The 25721-nt window shown below is 35.9% G+C and overlaps 1 protein-coding gene across 2 annotated transcripts in view; it reads right to left on the reverse strand.

Annotated features, from left to right (window-relative positions):
- The window catches only part of sh3gl3a (SH3-domain GRB2-like 3a), a 62458-nt gene extending 37588 nt beyond the window's left edge, over positions 1 to 24870 (reverse strand). The window contains exon 1 of one of the 2 annotated variants that reach the window (XM_073907016.1): positions 24650 to 24870. In XM_073907016.1, the coding sequence (XP_073763117.1) occupies positions 24650 to 24694 (45 nt within the window). In that variant the 5' untranslated portion in view covers positions 24695 to 24870. 2 annotated transcript variants of the gene reach the window in all.
- Positions 24871 to 25721: the final 851 nt, after the last annotated feature.

Here is a 25721-nt window from a genome sequence, read left to right on the forward strand (position 1 = left end):
TTTTTAAAAATACGAAGCAATTGCTGTTTGCTGTTTTTGAGGTCAAAGTTGATCAATCTAATTTTAGTTAGAGTTACTGTATAGGGAAAAACGGACAGGCAATGTATACAGATGGATGGATAGGATGTATATACAAATGTACTGTATATAGATGAATGATGTAGTGTATATGTGTATATACGGCTGGATGAATGGATGTATATATGGATGGATGGATGTATACATGGATGGATATATGGGTGGATTATTGGATGGATAGATGGATGTATGTAAGGATGGATGTATATACGGATGGATGGATGTATATATGAATGGATGTATAAATGGATGGATGGATGTATATGCGGATGGATGTACAAGCGGATGGATGAATGGATGGATGGATGATGGATGGATGGATGCATGGATGGATGGATGGATATGTGGATGGATAGATGTATATATGGATGGATGTATATATGGATAGATGGATGGGTGTATATATGGATAGATGGATGGGTGTATATATGGTTGGATGTAAATATGGATGGATGGATGGATGAATGGAAAGAATGCATATACAGATGGATGATTTAATTGATGGATGTATGAACAGATGGATGGATGTATATATAGATGGATGTATATACGGATGGATGGACGGATGTATATGCGGATGGATGCATGGATGTATGAGTGGATGAAATGGGGATTGATAGATGGATTTATGGATGGATGTATATACGGATAGATGGATGGGTTTTTATACGGTTGGATGTAAATATGGATGGATGGATGTATATATGGATGGATGTATAGATGGAAGGATGGATATCCAGATGGATGGATGGATGGGATGTATATACAGATGGATGGATGGATGGATGTATATACAGATGGATGGATGGATGGATGGATGGATGGATGGATGGATGGATGGATGTATATAGGAATGGGTATGCAGATATATATACGGATGGATGGATGAATTTGCATATATGAATGGATGGATATGGATGGATGGATGGATATACCAATGAATGGATAGATAGATACAGATGGATGGATATACGGATGGATGGATATATGGATGGATAGATGGATGGATGGATGGACGGATGGATGGATGTATATACAGATGGATGTACAGATGGAAGGATGGATATACAGATGGATGGATGGATGTATATGTGGATGTACATAAAGATGTATATACGGATGGATGGATGGATGAATATGGATGGATGTATATACAAATGGATGGATATATATGGACGGAAGGACAGACAGACAGACAGACAGACAGATAGACAGATAGATAGATAGATAGATAGATAGATAGATAGATAGATAGATAGATAGATAGATAGATAGATAGATAGATAGATAGATAGATAGATAGATAGATAGATAACACAAAAAATAAGTATGGAAAATTATATTGAGACTTACAAAATTTTTCTTACTACTACTTACCCATGTCACATCTGTGAAATAAGGTTTTACCCAGAATCCTTGTCTCTGTGGCTTCCCCGAGCTTCACTCACTAGCAACCAACTAGGTCAGACTAAATTTAGCCAGAACACACAAAGGAAATTAGCCTCATATGGCAGTTTTGCTAGATTTACTCTGCTCATCGACAATATCAGAGAAACCCTGAAGCAGAAGGACACTATGACACGCATTAGATAATATGAAACGGCTTCAATGTCACTCTGAATTCTGAAGTCATAACCGAATGCTCTTTTATTTTGTGAACGCTCAAATCGAACAGAAAACAAACGTAATCCTCACTGTAAAAAATGTGAGTGATTTCAATGAAGGGGGGTGGGCGGTAAAAATACTACAGTGAAAATCCATAACCTGGTAAAGTTAACAGTACATTTCCTTACTATAAACAGTAAATAACTATAATAACTGTTCCCATATTTCCCTGCATTAAACTTCACTTTTTATGCTTTTTTGTTGCCATTACTGTGGTTCTTTTGCATCAGATATGTACATAAGGGTTTTTGATATACAAGTATGTTGCTAAAAAAAAAAAAAAAGTCATTTGGTTCTACTGTTGATAAATCTACTGTCTCTCTACTGTCTCTACTGTAATATACTGACCGAGGGTTGTGGGAATGGGATAAAGGCCGTATTATCCGACACAGCCTTCACACGGTCGCTTAGTGCTGGCTGACGCCAACGTTGATGCGTACCTCTCAAAAAATGTAACTACACATAGCAACAACGGGTGGACCAAGCTCTGTGTAGCGGCTTTCCAATGCCGCTATTGTTGGTAGAGTGAGCAAGATTTTAACGCGTAAAAGTCAGAGTCCGTAGGCAAATAGATGCAAATAAAAACATCTTTATTTTCCAATCAACTTCCAATCAACAGAATTACTTACTCACTTTCCTTAATCTATATGCACACTTCTCTGTTACCTTGAGTTACGTTACGCTCAGTTACGAGACGAGACGAGACGGTCAAAAACTGTGTGCTTCCTACCAACACTGTCTTCCTCCAAGCAGTGAAGCCACAGTTATATAGTCTCCTACTGACACCTTGTGGCCAATAGCCAAAATACAATGTATGGCTCCTACACTCTGTGATTGGTCGGCTTGGTAGCTGTGGGCAGTGGTGATAGCCGCGAGCCTGTTAGAGCGAGTGTTTATAAGTGTCGAAGAAGCTCCAGATGGAAACTTTTGTTTTGTGTTTACCTTATGATTAAACGTTGTTGCACGTCCGCCGGTTCCCGCCTCAAAAAGAGCAAGTTTTAGCTACTTGTACTGTACATAAAGCTAGTGTTCAGAAAAAACAAAACACCTGTGAGGAAACTCGACAGAGAGGGACATAAAAGCCAACTGCCAGCTAACGCTGTTATAGAGAAACACAAACAGCGCACAGAAGTATAAATGCACTGCTACGCGCAAGGCAGGTGACGAGGGTCATGGAGAAGCATAAATCAGCCTTGACCCTTTGATGCACTACATGAGTCTAAAGTGACCCGTTTAAATGTCATTTTTTATATCTATTTTATAGCGTGTGCATTAAAAGGGTTAAAGCTGGTGCTTGAGTGATAATGTCCTCGAGTCCGAAATTGCCTCGAGTCCCATGAAGAAGCTCTGGATTATAAAAGAAGGAGAAACAGCAGTGGTAGACGAGAGAGGACCAGGCCTGGACTTTGTTTTGCTTTCAGTTTGGGAGCAGGGGTCCGTTCTTCGTACGTGGATTACCCAGTTAGCTGGATTTGGATATTGACGATTTGACACGATCCAGGATCGTTTCGTTCTTCAAAGCTGATCCGAGAGTTGTTGTCATAGCAACAGTTGTGCTAGCTCAAACCTGATCGGAAGCAGGTTCAATTCATATAAACAGGATTAGATTGGCTCAGTTCAAGCAAAGATAATACAGTAAATATGTTCCGAATTCTGATATTTTCTTACAGTAGTAGTTATATACACTTGGGAAAATTGTAAATATTTTTAAACTATATAAAGTTATAGTTATTAATAAAATAAATAAAGCTATACATATTAATAAAACTTATGCAATCTGCACCCTCGAAATGAAAGTACAAAGACTGCCACCTGGTGGTGCAAAGAGAAAATTGAAGAAATTTTTAGATTGCTTTAGAACAATGTGTATGTATAATAGAAATGCACAATATGTGACTTTTTTAAAAAGCAATAACACATTTCAGCAGTCATAAACATGTTTTGACAGTTAATATGCCAGTGATTTGATGCTTCACAAAAGTTGCAGACGCCTTTACCAATATTAAAATGCTTTTGTAAACATCCAGTTATTCTTTACACCGATTAAAAAAACGGCTACTATAATAAAGAAAATCTTTTCTAAATGTAGAACTAAATACATTGATTTGCATTGAAATACATGATGAATACTCTTGACACATGAAAGTGTAAAGCCTGCAGCTCACAACAAATGTGGAAGGTTATTGCGTGTCATATTTAACAAACGGTTTACTGCTAATTTGATGTAATTTTGCTCACATGGGTAATTGAATATTAATCAGATGATGTCATTACGCTGCTGTGCCGTCAGCCAATCGTTGAATTGCTGATCATGATTTTGAGGATCGATAGATCTGTCCTTCACAACACACGCAGCGATCTCAGATCAGTTTATCCAGACATTCTAATCTGATTCCCGAACTTGTTTGAAGAACCAAATAAGCGAGAGATCAGTTATCAAGATTAGAAGATCCAGGATCTGCCAAATAATCTTACATCATTTAAGCGAGGTACGAAGAACAGACCCCAGTCTCCTTGAGGAGCTATTGTCTGTTTGTTTTTATTTTTTATTATTAAAAATGATCTAAATGTTTTTCAGTTCTCTGCCTCCTCCTTCCCGATGGCTGGTCTTCCAACTTTGTTACAACAATGTTTATTGCATTACTTTCTTGTCATCATGGCAAAGAAAAAAGAAATCAGTTATTAGAGATGAGCTATTAAAGCTATTATGTTTAGAAATGTGTTGAAAAAATCTTTGCATTAGGCAGATATTGGGTAAAAAAAAAAAATACACAGGGGCTAATAATGTGGTTGGACTAATAATTCTGACTTCAACTGTATTTCTCAATTCTTAAAAATAAATCCCTGGACACATATTTCCAATGAGCGAGGGTTGAACTGTCATATTGCACAGCACAATCTATCCTATATAGAAACTCAACAGAAACAACAGTCTAGCTGGAGTCTGATGGTGATAATGACGAGTGAACACATCTGTGCGGCTCATAATAACACTCTGTGAAGGCAGCAGGAAAGCGGGACTCTATTACGGATCCAGTAGTGTTTAATTATCACTGCACATGATGAGAGACGAGGCGTGAGTGTGAAATCAACGTGACGTCGCTGTGGTGTGAATCTCCTGACTCATTTACTGATTACACACCGCCTAAAGTCACGTCTCGTACTGAACACAAGATGCCACTCATAATATTTCAGCAAAGTTCAATAACATGACAAGCGAGACGGGATATTCAATTAAATAATGATACTTTCTGGTGAAAGAAGAACAAATGATATACTTTTGAACAACAAGTATTGAGAGATTGCTCACAAAAAACACTGAGAATGAGGATTAAGAAAGCAAATCTATATGGTTTATTTATAAATGTATTAATAAATTTTTATTAGACCCTTATATTAGGCCCTTTAGTCATCAGTGGTCGCCACGGTGGAATGAACCGCCAACTATTCAAGCACATTTTTTTATATATATACACATTTTATGCAGCGGATGCCCTTCCAGCCCAAAACCAAGTACTGAGAAACACTTTCGCAGTCACACTCATATACTACGGCCAATTTTGTTTACCCAATTTACCTATAGTACATATCTTTGGACTGTGGGGAAAAGTGGAGCGCCCGGAGGAAAACCCGCGCCAACACGGGGAGAACATGCAAACTTCACACAGAAATGCCAACTGCCCCAGCCGGGACTCAAACCAGTGACCTTGCTGCTGTGAGGCAACAGTGCTAACCACTGAGACACCATACTGCCATGGTGTATTTAATTGGACTATTATTTAAAAAAAAACCTGAAATGAATCTGAAATAAGTGGAATAAATTTAAATGCAAATAATATAAAGATCATATAAAAAGCAGAATTTGGCCTTTAAAAACCAAAAATGCACATAAATGTCAAAACTAAAGTGAAATTAATAAATTAGACAAAGACTAAAATAGCTCAAATGAAAACTGGAATAGAGAAAATAATAATAATGCACAAAATACACTAATAAAAATAAACAAATAAGTTAAAGCATTACAATTACAAAAACTGAAACATAAAATTAAGCCAAATAGAAATGCAGAAATAACTGATGAAATACACATAAAAACTTAAAATACAATTCAAATACTATTTTTAGATTACGAAGGATTACCAAAAAATGTATTAAAATACAGAAATAATTTACAAACAAAATGAAACAAATAATTGTTTAAATTAATAAAAAAAAATACAATCAACAAAAGTTAATAAACATAAAAAATATTCAATTAAAATACAAAAATACAGTGGAGAGAGTATTGAGTATTGATCACGTCACCATTTTTCTCCAAAAACATATTTCTAATGCTGGGTTCACACAAGATGCGGATGAAGCGCCAGAGGCGGACTGGGACAAAAATTCAGCCCTGGCACTGTTGCCACACAAGCCCACATTACCACACCGACACAGCCCCACCCACGGACACGCACATTAACTATTTATTTTGGTGTAAAGAGGGTGAAATAATTTGACACTCTTGCCAGATTTTGATAATGTCCGAGTAATCTTGGATTGGGTCGGCCCATCTTGAACCAGGCGGCAGTTGCCGATTGGGCCAAATGCTTAACATTTATTATTATTATTTTATTTATTATTATCATCATCATAATATCACATCTAGCAAGAGATAAAAGCTGTCTGCACTTAAAAACAATACATATTTTTTTTAAAAACTGACCGGCCCACACTTAAAAATTGGTCCAGCCCTTCTGGCATTTGCCAGAATTGCCAGATGGCCAGTCCACCCCTGTGAAGCGCCAAGCATGAGTGATTTACATGTTAAGTCAATGCAAAGACACGAATAGACATCCTCCGGTGTAATTCCCGCGAATGAGGTGGATGAAGTAGCTCGGGTTGAGCGATTTGCGCGTTTGACAAATTGCTAAATTGAAAAATCTAAACTGCAATGGACATTCATGCCGCGTTAACCAATCAGGAGCTTTCTCTTGTAGGTGCATGATTATGTCGTAGCGCCTGTTGTTGGTGTCTCGAGATTAAATCCTTTTACCGACACCGGACAACAGTTCAACAAACTGGGCTCGGTTCATTCAAAAGTACAGCTGAAAACATCTATCATCCAAGTATAGATATTGGAGGAGTTGGTAAACTCACAGAGCTGGGTGCACCTCAAAAAAAAAAAGATTCACTCACACTCAGACACAGCTCCGAATAAATCGAGGCAGTTTTTCAGCCTTCCTAAAGTATACAAAGCACAGCTAGTCTCTCAAAAAATCCATGTTAGCCATTTAGCATCGAAGCTAGAGTCAACAGGCAGACAGAAGCCCTGCCCATGACGCAAATTCGCATCTATTGTGAAGTTAATTCGACACGCAAATAAAGCAGATTTGACTCGCGGATGAAGCGAGTAAACTCGAAATATTCACGCATCTATTTACATGCGAATAGAGTTATTTATTCACACGCTCTCCATCTGGTGTAAACACAGCATAAAGATGCTGTTGACTTAATTTTTTGACTGGATGTTGATAGCAAACAAAGAAATCCATATATGCAAAGAAAATAAATCTAATTAGTTAAAAATATTAGGTTATACGTAATTAAATGAAATGACGCAAAACAAGTACTTAACACATGAAGAAAGGTAGGTGTAGAAAGGCAGTGAAAGCCCAGACAGCAGCTGAAATCTCTCAGTAGCTCTTCAGCAACACTCTGCCCTTCATCAGTGTAAATGAATAACAGCTGCTTCAGTCCAACATCTACATTATCAGGATGATGAAGATATAACCAGGGTGTACATTTCAGCAAGACAATGATCCAAAACACACCCAAGGAAAATCTCAAATGCTTTCAGAGAAAGAAAATCAAGTTGTGTGGCCCAGCCAATTACCTGACTTGAATCCAATTAAAAATACAAATTAAAGATCAGATTTGATAGACGAGACCAACAGAAACATCAAGATTTTGACACCCTGTTAAAGTCTGTGAAAAACTCACACCTGAGCAATGCCTGTGACTTCATTCTCCATATGAGAGGCGTCTTTAAGCTGCCATCACCATAAAAAACTTTTATATAAAGTATTAAGTACACGTGTGTGTGTGTTAAAAATGATACGCTTGTTTAAACTCTTTCTTTTTTGTTTGTTTAACATGCACAGATGAATGTAAACATATTCAGAAATTTCCTTTTTGATTTCATGCTATCTTTAAAAGAATCAAAAGGCAAATGAGTGAAATAAACAGAAGCTGCTGCAGTGAACAGAGAGCTTAGTAAAAGTCAAACATCTGAGGACACCGAGAAACTGAGTCACAGACTGAACGTTCTCTCAGAAGTGTAATTTCCTGCAGGGTTGCGGAGTAAAAATACAGTGGTTTGTGAAAGAGCTTCACAGCACGAGAGCTCTGACCTTTTTTCCTCTCCGGAGAATAAAGACAATGCCACAGGATCAATGCAGCGGCTCTGACTGACGAGACCTCTTCCTTTACAGAAAAAACAACAACTAAACAATAAAATAACGACAACAAACGTGCGTTTCTTGTTCATGGGTGGAAACTATTTCCGATCTCTCATTTTCAAGAACCAATTCATTAATGCAGTTTTAATAAAAGCTGCAGAAAAACCAACCCAAGCTCATTATGGCTATGTACCCCAGTCAACATTTTTGGAGAGCGTCAAATACGTCCCATACGTTTTTCTTTTCGTAAATCCAACAGAGGTCGCTGTGTAAGCTTTTTCAAATCTCAAATTTCTCTCGCGAGTACTATTCAAGCTCTTCTCACGTAAATCCACCAGAGACTGTTGTTGACTGGCTGTCTGGCTGACTGACAAGTCCACCGACATAACGCGGTGAGCCACTGGGTAAATTGGTGACAGCGGAAAAGCAGTCCACACAGAGGTAAACCGTTAGCTGGAAAGTAAAAAAAAAGGAACAGAAGCCAGCATCGATGTCATACCACCCGAAGTGATTGTTTTAAAGATGAAATGCAGCCATACATAGCTCTGGCTACATAACTTGCGCTCTCCACAAATGTAGACAGGGGCACATATTCGCAATCACATATCACAGGCTGTGTTGTGAAAAACAGAAACGCTTAGCACACTACTAAATCTAACTTGCTTTAGAATTTAAAAAAAAATGAAACAATAATCTTAACAAAAAATTCAACTTGAAAACATTTCACACTGAATCAGCAAAAGGCAACTGAAAAATACAATTTAATTAATTTAAAAAATTATAATTTGGCATTTAAGATAATTAAGCATTTTAAAATTTGAAATGCTTTAAAACTGAAAAATAATTGTGAAAAGTATAATTGACTTTTTATAAAGTACTGTATAATTATAATTATGATAAATTAATGTTTACTTTTTATATACTTATACACACTAACCGGCCACTTTATTAGGTACACCTGTGCAACTGCTCGTTAACGCAATCAGTTCTAATCAGTTAATCACATAACAGCAACTCAATGCACTTAGGCATGTAGACATGGTCGAGACGATCTGCTGCAGTTACAAAGTGAGCATCAGAATGGGGAAAAAAAGGTGATTTAAGTGACTTTGAATGCTGCATATTTGTTGGTGCCAGGCGTGCTGGTCTGAGTATTTCAGAAACTGATGATCTACTGGGATTTTCACGCACAACCATCTCTTGGGATTACAGAGAATGGTCAGATATGAGAAAATATACTGTGAGTGGCAGTTCTGTGGGCAGAATATCAGAGGTCAAAGGAGAATGGCCAAACTGGTTTGAGCTGATAGAAAGGAAACAGTAACTCAAATAACCACTCGTTACAACAGGGGTCTGCTGAAGAGCATCTCTGAACGCACAACACATCCAACCTTGAGGCGGATGAGCTACAGCAGCAGAAGACCACACTGGGTGCCACTCCTGTCAGCAACATTTGGCACAGGCTCACCAAAATTAGGGTCAGAATTTGGCATCAACAACATAAAAGCCATGTATCCATCCTGCTTTGTATCAACGGTTCAGGCAGCTGGTGGTGGTGTAATGGTGAGGGGAATATTTTCTTGGCACACTTTGGGCCCATTATTACTAAATGAACATTGAGTCAATGCCACATATCTATTGTGTTTGCTTAATTGCTTTCCACCATAATATTTCAGACCGTTTTTTTGTTCAAAACTATCATAGTTCTGATGAGAAAGACTTCAGATAGGTCATAAATAAACACTTCATTGTAAAGTAGATGAGTGACGGCATTGAAAATACTTGTAAACGTTGCATTTTAAACATGTAAGCTAATTTTGGGCCTGTCTTTTTCCTACCACAACTATTTACTGGAGTGCAAAATTTCCTTTGGTGTTCTGAAAAGACACAACACAAAGCAAAACACTGCCTTTTGTTTTCTGTAAAACAGCTCTCGCCTTCACCTGTGGATCCTGCATAATTACATAAACACAGCGCGGTGGATCTGCACACAAGCTGTGTTTCAATGGCTAGGCACAAAGGTAAAACGCAAGAAATTAAAACATTAGACAAAAACATCCTGGATAAGGATTTGCAATGCTGATTACCTTTATACAGCATGCTATCAGCGAGATAAATCACTCTTTTTTAGTGACCATTGCTTAAGTGTAGGGCGAAGGTGCAATTAAGACATGAAAAGCCGAATCTCCTTTCTTAAAAATGTGCACTGACATTACTAGTGCAAAACTTTTTGTGTTCGATCTTGAATACGAATTCGACTTAAATATTCACGATGCAGATGCGGATGATTCAGTATCAGTTCAGTAATCGATCATAATAATGATCTAACTTAATTAATCACATTTACGATATGTAGAATATAAAGGCGAGGAAGGTGAGTGAGGCCATGTCCACGCGTACACGGGTATTTTTATAAACTAAACTAATGTCCACACAATCCACAAAATAGGGTTGTCGTGATTCCATTATTTAATCATACGATACTATACCAGATGAAGTATCATCATACCAAGTAGTATTGCGATACTGTAATTCATAACTCCAATTATAAAGAAAATGGTCAGAAAAACTATATTTTGTTATGATAAGTCTACTTGAATCTAACTCATAATTCCCTTAAGGCCAGTTTCATTTGCATCTCACTTTAATATTTATTCATTCTTTTGTTTATTTTATAGATAACTGCCCAACAAAATATACATTAGCATTAAGATAGAAATTATACTGAATGAAATTTGTTACAAAAAGAGCATTTTTCCAACAAAATCAGGCTTTATGAAGTGGTCAAAAATGATTTCAATGTTTCCTGTTACTGTTTTGGGTTTTTCATAGATTCTTTTTGTTCAGTCTTGTCAGGTATTTATCCAAAGAATTCAAAATTTCACTAAGTGAGTCGCTCTTTTAAAGAGATTGTCGTGGTTGTTTGTTCCTAAATCATATTAACAGGAACAGAAATGATCTTAACTAAAGAATTAGAAAGCGTGCAATAGGCTACTATAAATGGTGTGAAGTCTACGCAGTTTTGCAACCTTAAAGGACTCCACAGACTATTCAAATAAAATGGTCTACTGTTGCACAAACGTGCGAGCATTTTATGGACTTTTCCACATGCAACATTGTCTATTGTAGATAAACCATTAATGACGATACTACCGTTTACAAACTACAGTGGCACCGCCAGAATTTTAGAGCTATAGTATCGCGATACTACCATAGTACCAGTAAACCGCGCAACCTTACCCATGATCATTTCTTTGTAAATAGAGTTTTTCATTTCATTTGTTTAAATTACACTGAGAAAAAAATCCCTGAAAAATAAAAGATCTATGAAAAAATAAAAGAGCTATGGAGATTTTTTTTTTTACAGACATCTCCATTAGGCTTGAGGCGCCATAGGATTCTGACTGTATGATAACCTTATTTTAGGCTTGGGCAGTAATACGGTAATATGGTATACCATGGGATCTAAAAATATCAACGCTGTCAGTTTCAATATCGTTATACCGTCATAAAAACAATGCACTTAAATAGGAGACAAGTATTCAATAATAAAAATTATTTATTTTATGCCTACAAATGTGTATGCGTAATCGTCATGATAGGACAGTGTGGAGGAGAGAGAGAGAGGTGAGGTAAGATTTTGAGTCGTGCAGTGTGTGTGTGTGAGTGTGTGTGTAAATAAGAGAGCATGCTGTCTGTGTGTCACTTGGTGCTCTCTCTCTCTCTCTCTCTCTCTCTATGTGTGTGTGTGAATGAGAATGAGAATGAGAGAGAGAGAGAGAGAGAGAGAGAGAGAGAGAGAGACAGAGAGAGAGACAGAGACAGACAGACAGACAGACAGACAGACAGACAGACAGACAGACAGACAGACAGACACACACACACACACACACACACACACACACACACACACTCACTCACTCACTCACTCACACACACACACACACACACACACACACACACACACACACACACACACAAACACACACACAAACACAAACACACACACACACACACACACACACACACACACACACACACACACACACACACACACACACACGTGGATGCGTGCATGCTCGCTTGCTCGGGAGTGATATTGTAACCATGCCACCGCTCCCTTTTAAGTTACCGACCGCTCTATTCGATTTATTCGGAAACACACACACACACGCACGCAGTCCCCAGTCCGCCTACATACACAGCAAGCCACTGGGCAAACTGGTAACAACAGAAAACCCTTCCACACAGAGGTAAGCGGTCAGCAGGTAGCAATTATAAGGAGCAGAAGCCGTTGGCAGCGCCATAAAACCCCCTTAGCATTCATTTTACATAAGAAATAGCGAGTCATACCTCTGGCTACACTATTCACGCTCTCCAGAAATGTAGACAGAAACCGGTTATCATCCCATTCCTATTCAATTGTCATCCAAACATTTGCTCTTCTGTATTTGTCAATGCTCTGATTGGTTTGTAATATTTTATGCAGATGCGCTGCTCAACAAAATCATCCCAATCAATCTAAAATGATTCATTCATTCCCATTAGAGCTGTCCATTTTATCAGGTAAAATTATAATCTGTAAAGGATAAAGACAACATATTGCAATTCCAGCTTTTTTTCCCAATATCGTGTAAGTCTACTGAGGATCTATGGAGGGTTTTTTTTTTTCAAACGTGACCGCAAGAAACAATAGCCCTCCAAATATTGCTTTACACTCACGGTGTTCCCAAACTTCCATGCAGAAAAAAACCAGCAGTCCAAAACAGACTGTGGCCCATATAAGTGGTTTACATTCCACTGTGCGCTAGAATAACTCTAGTAGGAATAACTCTAGTAGCGTCTGCTCTCCGCCATCTGCAGTAAAGCATTACTTTGCCAGCGGGCCGTGGGAGCACGCGCTAATGTGAGTAATAAACAGAGATCAGCCTCGTCACAATGATGGTGCTCTACAGGAGTGGGCGCTCGAATCGATAGGACGTAATCAATAATGAATGTGCCAGCAACTGAGCCGAAGACCGTGTAAACACATCTGTCGGTTAGTCTGAACTCTGCTGTTTTAATGTCAATATAAAGCACACATTCTCAGGATGTCACAGGACTGTGTGTGCTCTTTGCTTTAATTTCACTGTTGGGTTCAGATTTTGTACTAAACAGATTTTTAACAGCGAGGACCACAATGGAAACAAGCTTAGGGCTTTATTGTGTTTTTATCCTTGATAGTTTTTATTTCAAAATGTTTGGGATACTTGTATCTTTGTACAGCTTGTCTAAAATCTGTCAAATAAAAATTTAATTCAATTTAATTAAATTCTAACAACGTTTCAGTTTGGTTCACAATATTGGCTGTTTCTCAATAACAAGTATGCAAAGTTCGGACTTACGTTCTTGGAAGTTCAGACTTACCAAGTTCAGACATGGAAGAACAAACTACCGAGGATGTGAGGACACAAGTCGAGTACTTCTTCAAATGAAACGGCAGTGTACTTAATAACATCACTTACCTCACCATGGATTCATCGGTTTCACGGTACATTAACAATAAAATGATTTAAATATATAAAGCACTGCCTTATAATTAATATTATAAATATACATTTTTGATTTTAGAAAATGTACACATTAATTCATATAAATGTAAAGTAAAATGAGTTATTATACACAGACACGTCTTTGATTATCAGATTTAATAAACTACAATGGTAATTAAACAATTATATACACAATAAGAAATAAAGACATACACAATAAGAAATAAAGATTACGTCAAACAATTTGGTAAACAAAGACCAACTGCATACAACATAATTAAAGATGATTATAAAAGGTAACAAAATAATGCTGCCAAAATAATACACCTGAGAATAATAGATTTAAAAGACCAAAAACTGTCTGTTAAATATGCACAAAATGTATTAAATATCATGTTTTAACTACAATGGAGTGATGAGATCCAGCGGTACATCCGAGATGGACTGGCCGATTAAGGCTGCTCTTGGCGGGGGAGGTGATGACGCAGCTCCCGCTGGCAGGCTGAGAGTCGGAGTTTGCATAAGCTCAGGCACATCTGGTCAAAGGGTCAAAGACGCGCTATCTTTGTGAATAAACTGCCGAATCGAGTTTAAAACAACTGAAAAACTGTTCAAACTTTATTTTGTGACAGTAAAGGAGTATTTTAAAACCACCATTATCTTTCACTGGTTACGCTGCAATGCATTCTGGGATATCTGGGCTTTGCAAGTTCGCACAAGTCACCTCTCGATGCATCCTTGGCCAAAGGGGCAGGAGCAAGTACATATCCGGGAATTTTATCTGTACTTGGCAAGATGTGAACTCTGAATTAGAACAGTACTTTGGCGACGGTTGATGTCATTTCACGAGGACACAAGAACACAAGTACAGACAAGAACGCATATTGAGAAACAGCCAGAGTTTTTTTTTCATGCAGTGTGCTTTACGCAATGTCAAATACAGTTAAATTGTGGTTTTATGTTGTTATTACATTTAACACACATGATATATGCTTACTTTATAATGTACATTTACAGTGCTCAACATAATTGTGTACATAGCAGTGCTTAATTTGAGCCGGATCTTGCCGAATTCTATTCCGGAAAATGTCAGATATTCTTGTTTTGCTTTCTGGTAGTTATTTTAAGGGATCCGGCATTAACAAGTGCGTGTTGAATACCTGCATGTGTGTGTGAGAGCCCTCAACAATTATTGGCCCTCAACAATATTTTCAGCCAATCAGCTTTCTTATGTTTACAATAACACTCATTGGTTGGTGATTGTTTCGTGCACAATGAGCAGCGTAAATAAAATAATGGCATAGTGGCCTGCCTAAATAATATATGTTTTTTTTAAATGGCAGAGGCAGTCAAGCACATTTTAAAACCGCAAGTAAATCTGACAACGAGCCTGATTAAACGAGATCTTGCAAAAATGAAACTGCGCAAATGGATCAGGATAGCTGGAGACAGAAGCAAAGCGATCTCAAGGCAGCCAGAGAAAATGACAGAAGCTGTGGGCTCTTTTTGAAGATTACACTGAGTTAGTCATTTCATCATTTGTTTTCACTGGGCACATAATAGTGAACTGAATAATGATTGTTCAAATGATTTATGTTTGTAGCTACATGTTTTTTATTATCCATGACTGACCTATAACGTTATGTGGCACAAAATTATTAAAGACCGTTCAGAAATGTGACGCTCTTTTTTTCTGCTATCACCGTTTAACGTTATGTGACATCATGTTCCGGGAAAACTGAAATTGTGTGGTGGACGTAGGTCATTGTAACTTTTATTTCCTGGTTTTGCTCCGGGAATTATTAATTTACAAATTAAGCACTGCTTAATAATATTTTTATCAATTTCTCAATGAATATAGATCTTATATTTTGGTGCATTTGAACAAAACAGATTTATTAAATAGATATATTTATTAAAATACTATTTTAGTGACCGAACATCTTTAGAAACAGAATGAGAATACATTTAAATTCATATGAAATGTGGGACAAAAATTACAAACAACAAAATAGCGCTTAAATTTTGCTCTTTTCTTTTTTCTATATCAAATTAAAGTAAAATATTTTAAAAGGTATAGACAGTATCAACTTAAGCACTAAAAAAAACATACCAACAAATAGAAAGGTAAATAATAGTGTGACTTTAAAAAAACTACAATTGTACAATCTGTAATCACACAATACACTTCTTTGAACTTAGGAAAGGAAAATAAATGCTGGACTCAGTCTGCATTTGACAATAAAACATTTTCTTAGATATATTTCCTATTTTATTTAATATTTTTCGTCAATACAAATTTGGCTGTGCTAGTTTTTGGACCGTTATCACGAGTTATTTTGATAGATTAGCTGCAGATTTGGCTTCAGTACTGACTAATCTAACGTACAAGCACAAATATAATATAGTAAAGCTTTCTTTAGAAAATATTAATTTAAATGAGAGATTTGGGAGGGGTGTACTTGTATACTTGGGTGTGAGCTGTGGACTATGTGCACCTGGAAAGCATGCGTGAGTGTGTTGTGCCCCTTGCCTTCTATAGTGTTTGGGCCTTTGACAAACATAAACCAGAAGTGTATTGTGTCTAATAAAAGAGCTAAAAATAATTTGATACTTCAAATAATATTTAAATGATCCTTTTGTATGTCAAATAATCATGTTTGGGTTTTTTACAAACATTTAGCAGAAGTGTTGGGTCAGACTGTAAGAAAAAAAGTAAAGTATTTACAGTAATAACAATATCAAGAGACAACTACATTTCCATTTAATCCATGCATGTAAATCAGACTAAATGACTTTAAAGAAAGCCAATAAACTCCTCTGAGCTTCTCCCTTACAGGATATTTCTAATAGTAAAGAAAACCCTATTAGAGTGAACAAGTGTGAGTTATTCAGCATAACATAAAAAAGTGCATTTTCTTTTTTTCAGCATAATTTATGCAAATAAATTGATTTAAAAAGACCTTTGCACTTACGGCAACTTAAGTAAACAACATCATTTTGCATGTTTTATCAAAAACTCACACTATCAATCATGCCTATCCCTGATTCATGTTGACATCTGGCTACTAAGTTACTCTGATTTCCTTGACAAAAAAAAAAAAATCCCTTCAAACACTACTTGCTTTTGTTCCTGAAGAATTCAGATTTTCTGAGAAACAATCTGTAAAAGTGAAACTCACAACAGATTCATGCAGGGATCTGTTGAATACAGTGGGAATAAACAGTACAATATTACAGGCAAGTTCTTGCCTGCCCGGTGCTTCCCGGATCAAAATCTGTTTAAACAATGATGTCAACTAATGACAACTAGTGAACTTTGTATTTGAAAAAGACTACTGGAGTGCAATAAAAAGCAGTTAAGATGAACATGAGAAATGGTTAGCAAAATATTATAAAATTAAGCAGAATATTGGTTTTTAACTAAAATGTAATTTCCAACAATGCTTAAGTTCATAACTAAGGTGTTTACTTGCGCCTCTAAGCTAACTACTGATTGTATCTAACATTGGTAGGTCTGATGCAATAACCAAAATATTAATATATCGCACAACACATAGACATAACCTCAATTTTTAGAATATCAGCCATCAGAGTTGGGTGTACGCTGTCCTGTATTCTAATTACATTTTCACGCAAGCAGCACGACGCACACTCAGATTCATTCATTCATTCGTTTCCTTTTCGGCTTAGTCCCTTTATTAATCTGGAGTCACCACAGCAGAATGAACCACCAACCTATCCAGCATATGTTTTACGCAGCGGATACCCTTCCAGCTGCAACCCATCACTGTGAAACACCCATACACACTCATTCACACACATACACTACGATCAATTGTAGCATACTCAATTAACCTATACCACATGTCTAATAAAATTAGTGTTATAGAATCATGTATGAATATCTTTAGCCCCGCCTCCCCAGTACTTGCTGTTCTATTATTGGCTAGAGCAGCCCAAAAGTGAACTCAAAGCTGAAAATAAATACAAATGGTGGATAAAAGAGGAAAAATACAACAGCCATATTAAGAATACCTGCTGAGGTTTACAATTATTCACACTGTTTTTAAGACTAAGGGCTCTATTTTAACAATCTAAGTCTAAGTCGTATGGCGCAAAAGCGTTAAGGGCCTGTCCGAATCCACTTTTGCTATTTTAAGGATGGAAAAATACGCTCTGCAGTGCATAGTTTAACAGGGTTGTGCTTATTCTCTTAATGAGTTATTTGTGTGTTTTGAGCAAAACGAGCATTAAACCAATCAGAGTCTGATCTCCCATTCCCTTTAAGAGTCAGTTGCATAACACTATGGTGTATTAAGCAAGGTGTATGCGTTTAAGGCGCATAACTAACACACTCTGCACTTTACTTTAGACTTGCTTTCAGCTGGTCAATTGCGCCGTCTTTTTTAGTTCCTCAAAAAAAGCAATAGGGCGAGGGCGCAGTAGGTAGTGCTGTCACCTCACAGCAAGAAGGTTGCTGGTTCGAACCTCGGCTCAGTTGGCATTTCTGTGTGGAGTTTGCATGTTCTCCCTGCCTTCGCATGGGTTTCCTCCGCATGCTCTGGTTTCCCCCACAGTCCAAAGACATGCAGTACAGGTGAATTAGGTAGGCTAAATTGTCCGTAATTTCAGACCAGCACACTGATGAGTCCACTAAGTGGTGCAAATGTATTTGCTATTTAAACTATGTGGCAAAAAAAGGGGGGAAATTAGAGTTGCGTTGGACTTGCACCTTTTGTATGATAGGGCTCTAAATGTTTGCACCTAGAAACCTTTTTTTAGTCTGGACTATAAAACTATATGAATATAAACTATATATTTGAACTATAAAATTAATTTGATCTAATATATATATATATATATATATATATATATATATATATATATATATATATATATATATATAACCTGTTTAGGTTATTAATAAACATGACTAATAAAAATATAATTTTTCTAGGGAAATGTTATAACACAAGTAATATCATTATCACAATACTCAACAACAATATTGCATATTTTTCCAGTATCGAGCATCCCTGTTGCAGTCTGTCATTGCAACTAATCTTTATTGGAGGTGTCAATATGGTTAAAAAAAAAAAAAAAAAAAAAAACACTTTAATTTTTACCATAAATTCAGATATTTTCATGGTGGTGCCTAACTTTGTTAAACATGTTACTTTTTTCTAGTTCTTGTTACTTCACATTTTTTTTTTCACTTATTATTATTATTATGTTTAGAATGAACATATTCACATTCTGATTACGATGACTAATTAATTATTCAATTGTTACAATTACTATAATTATATGAAATGTTCTTTAGATTAAAACATCATGTGTCCTTCGAAACAGCATACTTGCATTATGATGTCCTTCTGACATTAAAGAGCCTAATAAGTGGCATAAAATGGTCTTAAAAAGTTTAAGTCGCAATAAATTTTGATGCATTATATAACACAACATAAATTGGACATCGTGACAGGCCCACTCATAGGACACATGTGCTTCAACATATTTTTTTGAAACTGCACAACAACTCACTGCTACATATGAATGAACTCTAAGGGCAGTATGACACCAAATATTGTGTTCCTTTTCACACTAATGATGTTTACAGGGACATGTTATTGATGAATAAAGCATTGCTTTAGTGATGTTCTTTGCACAGCACAAAATAAATACCACAAAACAACTTAAAACTAATTTGCAATGGGATGCATTTAATGGAATACAAAATTAATTCTATTTTGTAGATTTTTTTTTGGTAATTTCCGTTGAGCATGTGAATGCAATGGCTAATCATTAGTGTTTAAGCTCAACAGCGCTCGAATATAAGCTGGAAATTGACGTTTTTTTTACATTTCTGTACCGAACTCGATACTTTTAACCCTAATTTTTGTCCGATCACACCAGAACTGTATGTCTGCCATTACAGCACAGTGTGAATGCAAAATGTGGTGAAGCAACTGTAAACTACTGAAGCTCACCCATGATTGAACTCATTTCAATACTGAAAGTGTGTGCCTAATGTTAGGGAGATTACTGTGATAAAATGAGTAGTGCAATGTGAATGCAGCATGTCATGACTCGCTCTGTTTGGGGTTGCGTTTCCTTGTAATATGTCACTTTTTATGAAAAAAAAATGTGTATATTGCCTCAGGGTCCATGGAAACGTCACCAGCGCAAGTCTGAAATCATGCAGTATAGAGAGAAAAGCTTATTCACTTTGGAAAATATCCACTTTTTTATTCCTTCAAAACATGTGTGCTAATGTGCCATCATAATATTTTTTTAAAACACAGTCTGCAGATTTGTCGGTGGGCACAGCGTGCGGTTCAAAAACAATACAACGGGAAACAAAAGGCCATGCTGATTAAGTAAGGCTGCGTGTGTTCAAAATCCATTTACTGGTTTGTTTAGGTGATGATTTGTGCAATAATGTGGCTGATCAAAAAATAGAGAATTTTAATAAACAGTCAGCAAAATTAACACTGACTAAATGATTTAAGAGGATAAGGGTGCTTTCACATCTGTAGCTCGGTTCATTTGGTCTGGACCAAGGGCAATAAATGATACATTGTTGCATTTTCTGCCACACTGATTGCTTTGGTTTGAACCAGTTGAAAAGAATCAAAATGCAGTCATCTGACAAAACCCACATCATTCATAGGCCAGATGTTGTTGAACGTATTTCCTCAACTGCTTTTCGATTGATTAGAATTCACGTGCGGACAAAATGCCAATGAACTCCCGCAACAAACCGGCAGACACAAAATGTTGCTTTTGACTATGGAGCTACAACTGCGCTGGCTGATTGCATCCCTGCTCATAGTATACTTTATAGTTTGTGTACATCACTTTAGAGAAACTATACATTTCGAGAATGAAGCGTAGCTGCAGCTGTAAAACAATGTTTTAATGCATCGCAAACGGCGAAGACACATCGCACGTCACTTCAGGAGGAGGCATGAATTAATTTAGCTAAACTGGAACAGATTAAAAAAAATGTGTTTTGGTGTTTCGTAACCCTTTAATTATAACTTTTTTTTACAGTTTTTCTCAGTGTCTTTGGTGCATTTCTCACAACACTATTTACAATTACACAACAGTGATTGCTTTTCTCAAAAGAATTAGCACAAACTGCAAAACCTAGTTGATAACCTGTAAAATTGTCTCGCTTGCTCAAAATGGATAGTTCATTCCTCAAAAGCAAGCATTGATGATTGATTTTGGTGACACTTGCTCAAGACAGCACTAGATACTATTTGCACAGCCATTTGAAAACTACAGTAAAGATAAACATCACTGCATTTAGTGAAGTTTCTGAGAACAAGACACTGAATACTGTATGCTTCACATTTTTCTGCATTTGCTTTTTACAATTTTAATTTATTCACAGCAGTGTGCAAAATAATAAATACACCCTATTATTTACAACAAAAACATAATCTTCTTTTGAAGTTTAAATATAATTTGGCAAAACTGGCATTGGGCGGGTGAAAGGGAAAAACAAAGACAGACGTTCCGTGGAATATCTGACTTCAGCATTGTTTTTCAGATAAGCAAGAATGTTTATTTAGCATGTTTCTTAAATATCTGCAAACATATTATGGTATTTTTATGTTTTAGAAGAGGTAAAATCCTACAGACATGACCTTTTAGCATTCTAAATCTTACAAAATAAAACAAACAAAAAAAAAAGCATAATTGTAGATGTAAAAAATCTAATTATTAATTTAACATTAATCTGATTCCCTAGTTTCATTTTTTGTGCATAACAATCAACAGATTTTGAACCCGTCTGCCTAATTATGCATATAATGTTAATTAATAGTTATGCAGACTGTGAAGCCTTATCCACTGCATTCATTTTGGTAACCGGAGTTGCAAATAACAGGAATTAAATTGTGACCTCTATAATTTGACGTGTGCGGTTGAGGTAGCAAGATCTGATCCAACTATTAAAGCCCTAAACCACCTGCTGCCCAAGTTATTGCAAAACATTAATCAGGTAAAGAGCGATCTGACAGCTCTCCATAACAAACACATCCTCCACTGAAAGCGGATGCTAAATTCAGAATGGCTGAACAAAGAAGACTTCACATGCAGAAGTGAAAGTGCAAAACAAAGAGTCTGAATGTGTCTGTCTGCCTGCCAGCTGGTAAAATATGCTGTCTTTGACAAAACAGCTGGGCTTCATAGTTTGATGTGTCAGAAAAAATATTATTTTAAATAACTGAAGTAGCAAGGAAACAGAAAATATTTTCTTCATTCCAGTTAGATACGCAGATGGACGCGAGATTGTATTCTTTAATCAGACTAAATGCAACAAGTTTCACTATAGAAGATCCAGTTGACATTGATGACATTCGCAAGGATGAAAAAACTAAATAAATCAATTATTTTTTGGATGAATTATTCAGAATATGAAAACAGTTGGGGTTTTAATGACATCTGTTTTTGTCTCACTAATAAAAAAATATTATTAAATATATTATTAACATACAGTTATATTTTAAGAACATTAGATATGCATTAAATATTTGTCTATTTGTCTAATATTTGTGTGCATTTATCATGATTTTATTCATTCAGATACCTAAAACATGAAATTGTTAATTCAAATATAAATCATAATTAAAAAAATATGTTATTTAAAATATACTGATTAAAATAATTACTCTAAACTGATAATAAACATATACAGAGATATACATTCACACAAAAAATTTAAAGAGCTAGCAACTTCTTAGTAGGTTTTAGGGAGTAAAAGTCAAATTTGTTTATCACAGATCTCCTGGTCACAAGTGACATCATATTAATACTGTTATCTTAACCAAAAATGACAACATCATGCAACATGATAACGCCTCCACACTTTTAATGGGCATCCCCCATGTTGAAGAACATGATTATGATAACTGATGAATAATATATATAAAAGTAATAATACAAATTAATGAACACAATCACAACTATCATTTAAGCAGCCATCGCAGTACAATGCGATAAAATGTATGCAACCTGTATTTTTGTACTTTTATCAGGATTTTATTCATTTAGACGCCAGGAAACAGCTGTATTTTAATTCTTAATGTTTTTATCGTTACTACGAATGATCAAAAAATGCAGTATAGTACATTTATTTACAAAAACAATATTGTGGGTGCAACATTTTTTGTACGTTTATCAGGATTTTATTCATTCAGACACCTGGAAACATAGAAGTCTTAATGTTTTTATCGTTACTACAAATTGTCGAAAAACGCTGTATAGTAAATTGGTTTACAAAAATGGGTGTGCAACATGTATTTTTGGTATGTTTATCAGGATTTTATTCATTATAATTTGTATTCTTATTCTCAATATTTTTATAGTAAATACAAGTTTTCAAAAAACGCAGTATATTACATTTATTTACAAAAACAATATTGTGGGTGCAACATTTTTTGTACGTTTATCAGGATTTTATTCATTCAGACACCTGGAAACATTTGTATTTTATTTCTTTATGTTTTATTGTTACTACAAATTGTCGAAAAATGCAGTATAGTACACTTATTTACAAAAAAATGTGTGTGCAACTTGTATTTTTTGTACGTTTATTATAATTTTATTAATTCAAACACCTGGAAACAGTATATTTTTGTACATTTATCATTATTTTATTCATTCAGACACCTGTAAACACTTGTATTTTATTTCTTAATGACATTAATTTACAAAAAATGTGTGTGCAACATGTGTTTTTTGAACGTTTATTGTGATTTCATTCATTCAAACACCTGGAAACAGTTGTATTTTAATTCTTATTGTTTTTTATCGTAACTACGAATGGTTTAAAAACGTAGTATAGTACATTTACTTACAAAAACAATATTGTGGGTGCAACATTTTTGTACGTTTATCAGGATTTTATTCATTCAGACGCCTGGAAACAGTTGCATTTTAAGTCTTAATGTTTTATTGTTACTACAAATTGTCAAAAACCATAGTATAGTACATTTATTTACAAAAAAACGTGTGTACAACATGTATTTTTGCATGATTATCAGGATTTTATTCATTCACACACCTGGAAAAATTTGTATTTTAATGCTTAATGTTTTTATCGTTACTACAAGTGGTCGAAAAACGTAGTTTAACACATTTATTTACAAAACAATGTGTGTGCAACATGTATTTTCTACATTTATCAGAATTTTATTCATTCAGACACCTGGAAACATTTGTATTCTAATTCTCAATGTTTTTATCATTGAATGGTTGAAAAACGCAGTACAAGTTAGTACATTATTTACAAAAATAAACCTATTTATACATTTATTTACAAAAAAAGGGTGAGTGCAACATGTATTTTTGGTACATTTATCTGGATTTTATTCAATCAGACACCTAAAAACATTTGTATTTTAATTCTTATTGTTTTAAAATTGCTACAAGTTGTCTAAAAACGCAGTATAGTACATTTATTTACAAAAATAAATGTTTATTTACAAAAATAAATGTTTGTGCAACATTGTTTTGTACATTTATCAGGATTTTATTCATTACTAGTTGTATTTTAATTCTTAAAGTTTACATCGTTACCAAAAAAAGGTCGAAAACGCAGTCTAGTACAAAAAAATAAAGCTATTTATACATTTATTTACAAAAAGCGTGTGTGCAACAACGCGTAGTTACGTCACAACGAAGCGAGATATATAAACAAAAGCGCTGAGGGAAATGTAGCAAAGTTGAAGGAAATATTCAGATGAGAAGTGAAGCGGCTCTGAGGCGGTTCAGCCGCTCTAACGGGCCTCTTAAAACACAAAAGCCCAGCAGAACACTTCAGCCAACACAATACACGAGCTCTTTCTGCAAATCCACCAGTTAAAGCCTCTAAAACTCGGGTTTTAAAACATAAACAGCACGATTCGGGCGTCTCCTTACCTGACTCGCTTTGTGCAGCTGCTTCTTAAACCCCGCCACCGACATCCTTAAAACAAGCCGAAACACGAAATAAGGCGAAAAGAAAACGTTCGAGGGGCCAAAAATGCTGATATAATCCTTCCCAAGCGCATAAAAACAGATGTATGAATCGCTTTCGGGTTATTTCACCGCCGCTGGGGGAAGATGGTCCTGCATTTCGCGGTGGGTTTTCTTCTTTCCTCACTGACAAGTGCTGCTGGTCGGTTATGTTTGTTTCGAGGATTCTGATTGGCGGAGAGCCGCATACGTCACGGCAGCATCTCGGAGAACCCCTTTACTGTGGATAGACGTCTTTAACCTTTTGCTTTAATGAGTGATGATTTATTTATCTACCCGTTTTGTTTATTTTGGTTTTTATTAGGCTATTTTTATCCATGACATATTGTTCGGCGTGTTTGTATTGTTTGTATTTTTTCTTAATAAAAAAAACACTATATATCAAGGCTTTGGCAGGAACACGAGGGAGATTCTCTGGAAATGCGAGAGCTCGAACATCCATCCGGGAAACAGATGGCGACTCTCCAACGCACTTTTTAGACCTTGATCCAGAGTCCAGAGTGTCGTGTAAATGTTTGCGATTTTGTGAGGAGCAAAATAGCGGGATATAAATGTGTGTGAAACTGTGTGTGTGTGTGTGTGTGTGTGTGTGTGTGTGTGTGTGTGTGTGTGTGTGGTGTGTGTGTGAAGTATCCACAGGACATTTATAGAGTCCTCTGCTGCCCCCTGGCAGCTCTTCAGTCGCAATACTGTTCCTAGAAGGAACACGCTGTTCCTTCTATGCAAATAAATCTATTGTTGTGGTGTCCAGACCACCAGTGAAAACCAGACAGCTGATCCCCTCATTTAACACAATTACTTCATTATCTATCTATCTATCTATCTATCTATCTATCTATCTATCTATCTATCTATCTATCTATCTATCTATCTATCTATCTATCTATCTATCTATCCTTTATCTGTCCATCTGTACATCCATCTCCATCCATCTATCCATCCATCCATCCATCCATCCATCCATCCATCCATTTGT

This window comes from Danio rerio, chromosome 7 (genome assembly GCF_049306965.1).
Source record: "Danio rerio strain Tuebingen ecotype United States chromosome 7, GRCz12tu, whole genome shotgun sequence".
NCBI classification, from domain to species: Eukaryota; Metazoa; Chordata; class Actinopteri; order Cypriniformes; family Danionidae; genus Danio; species Danio rerio.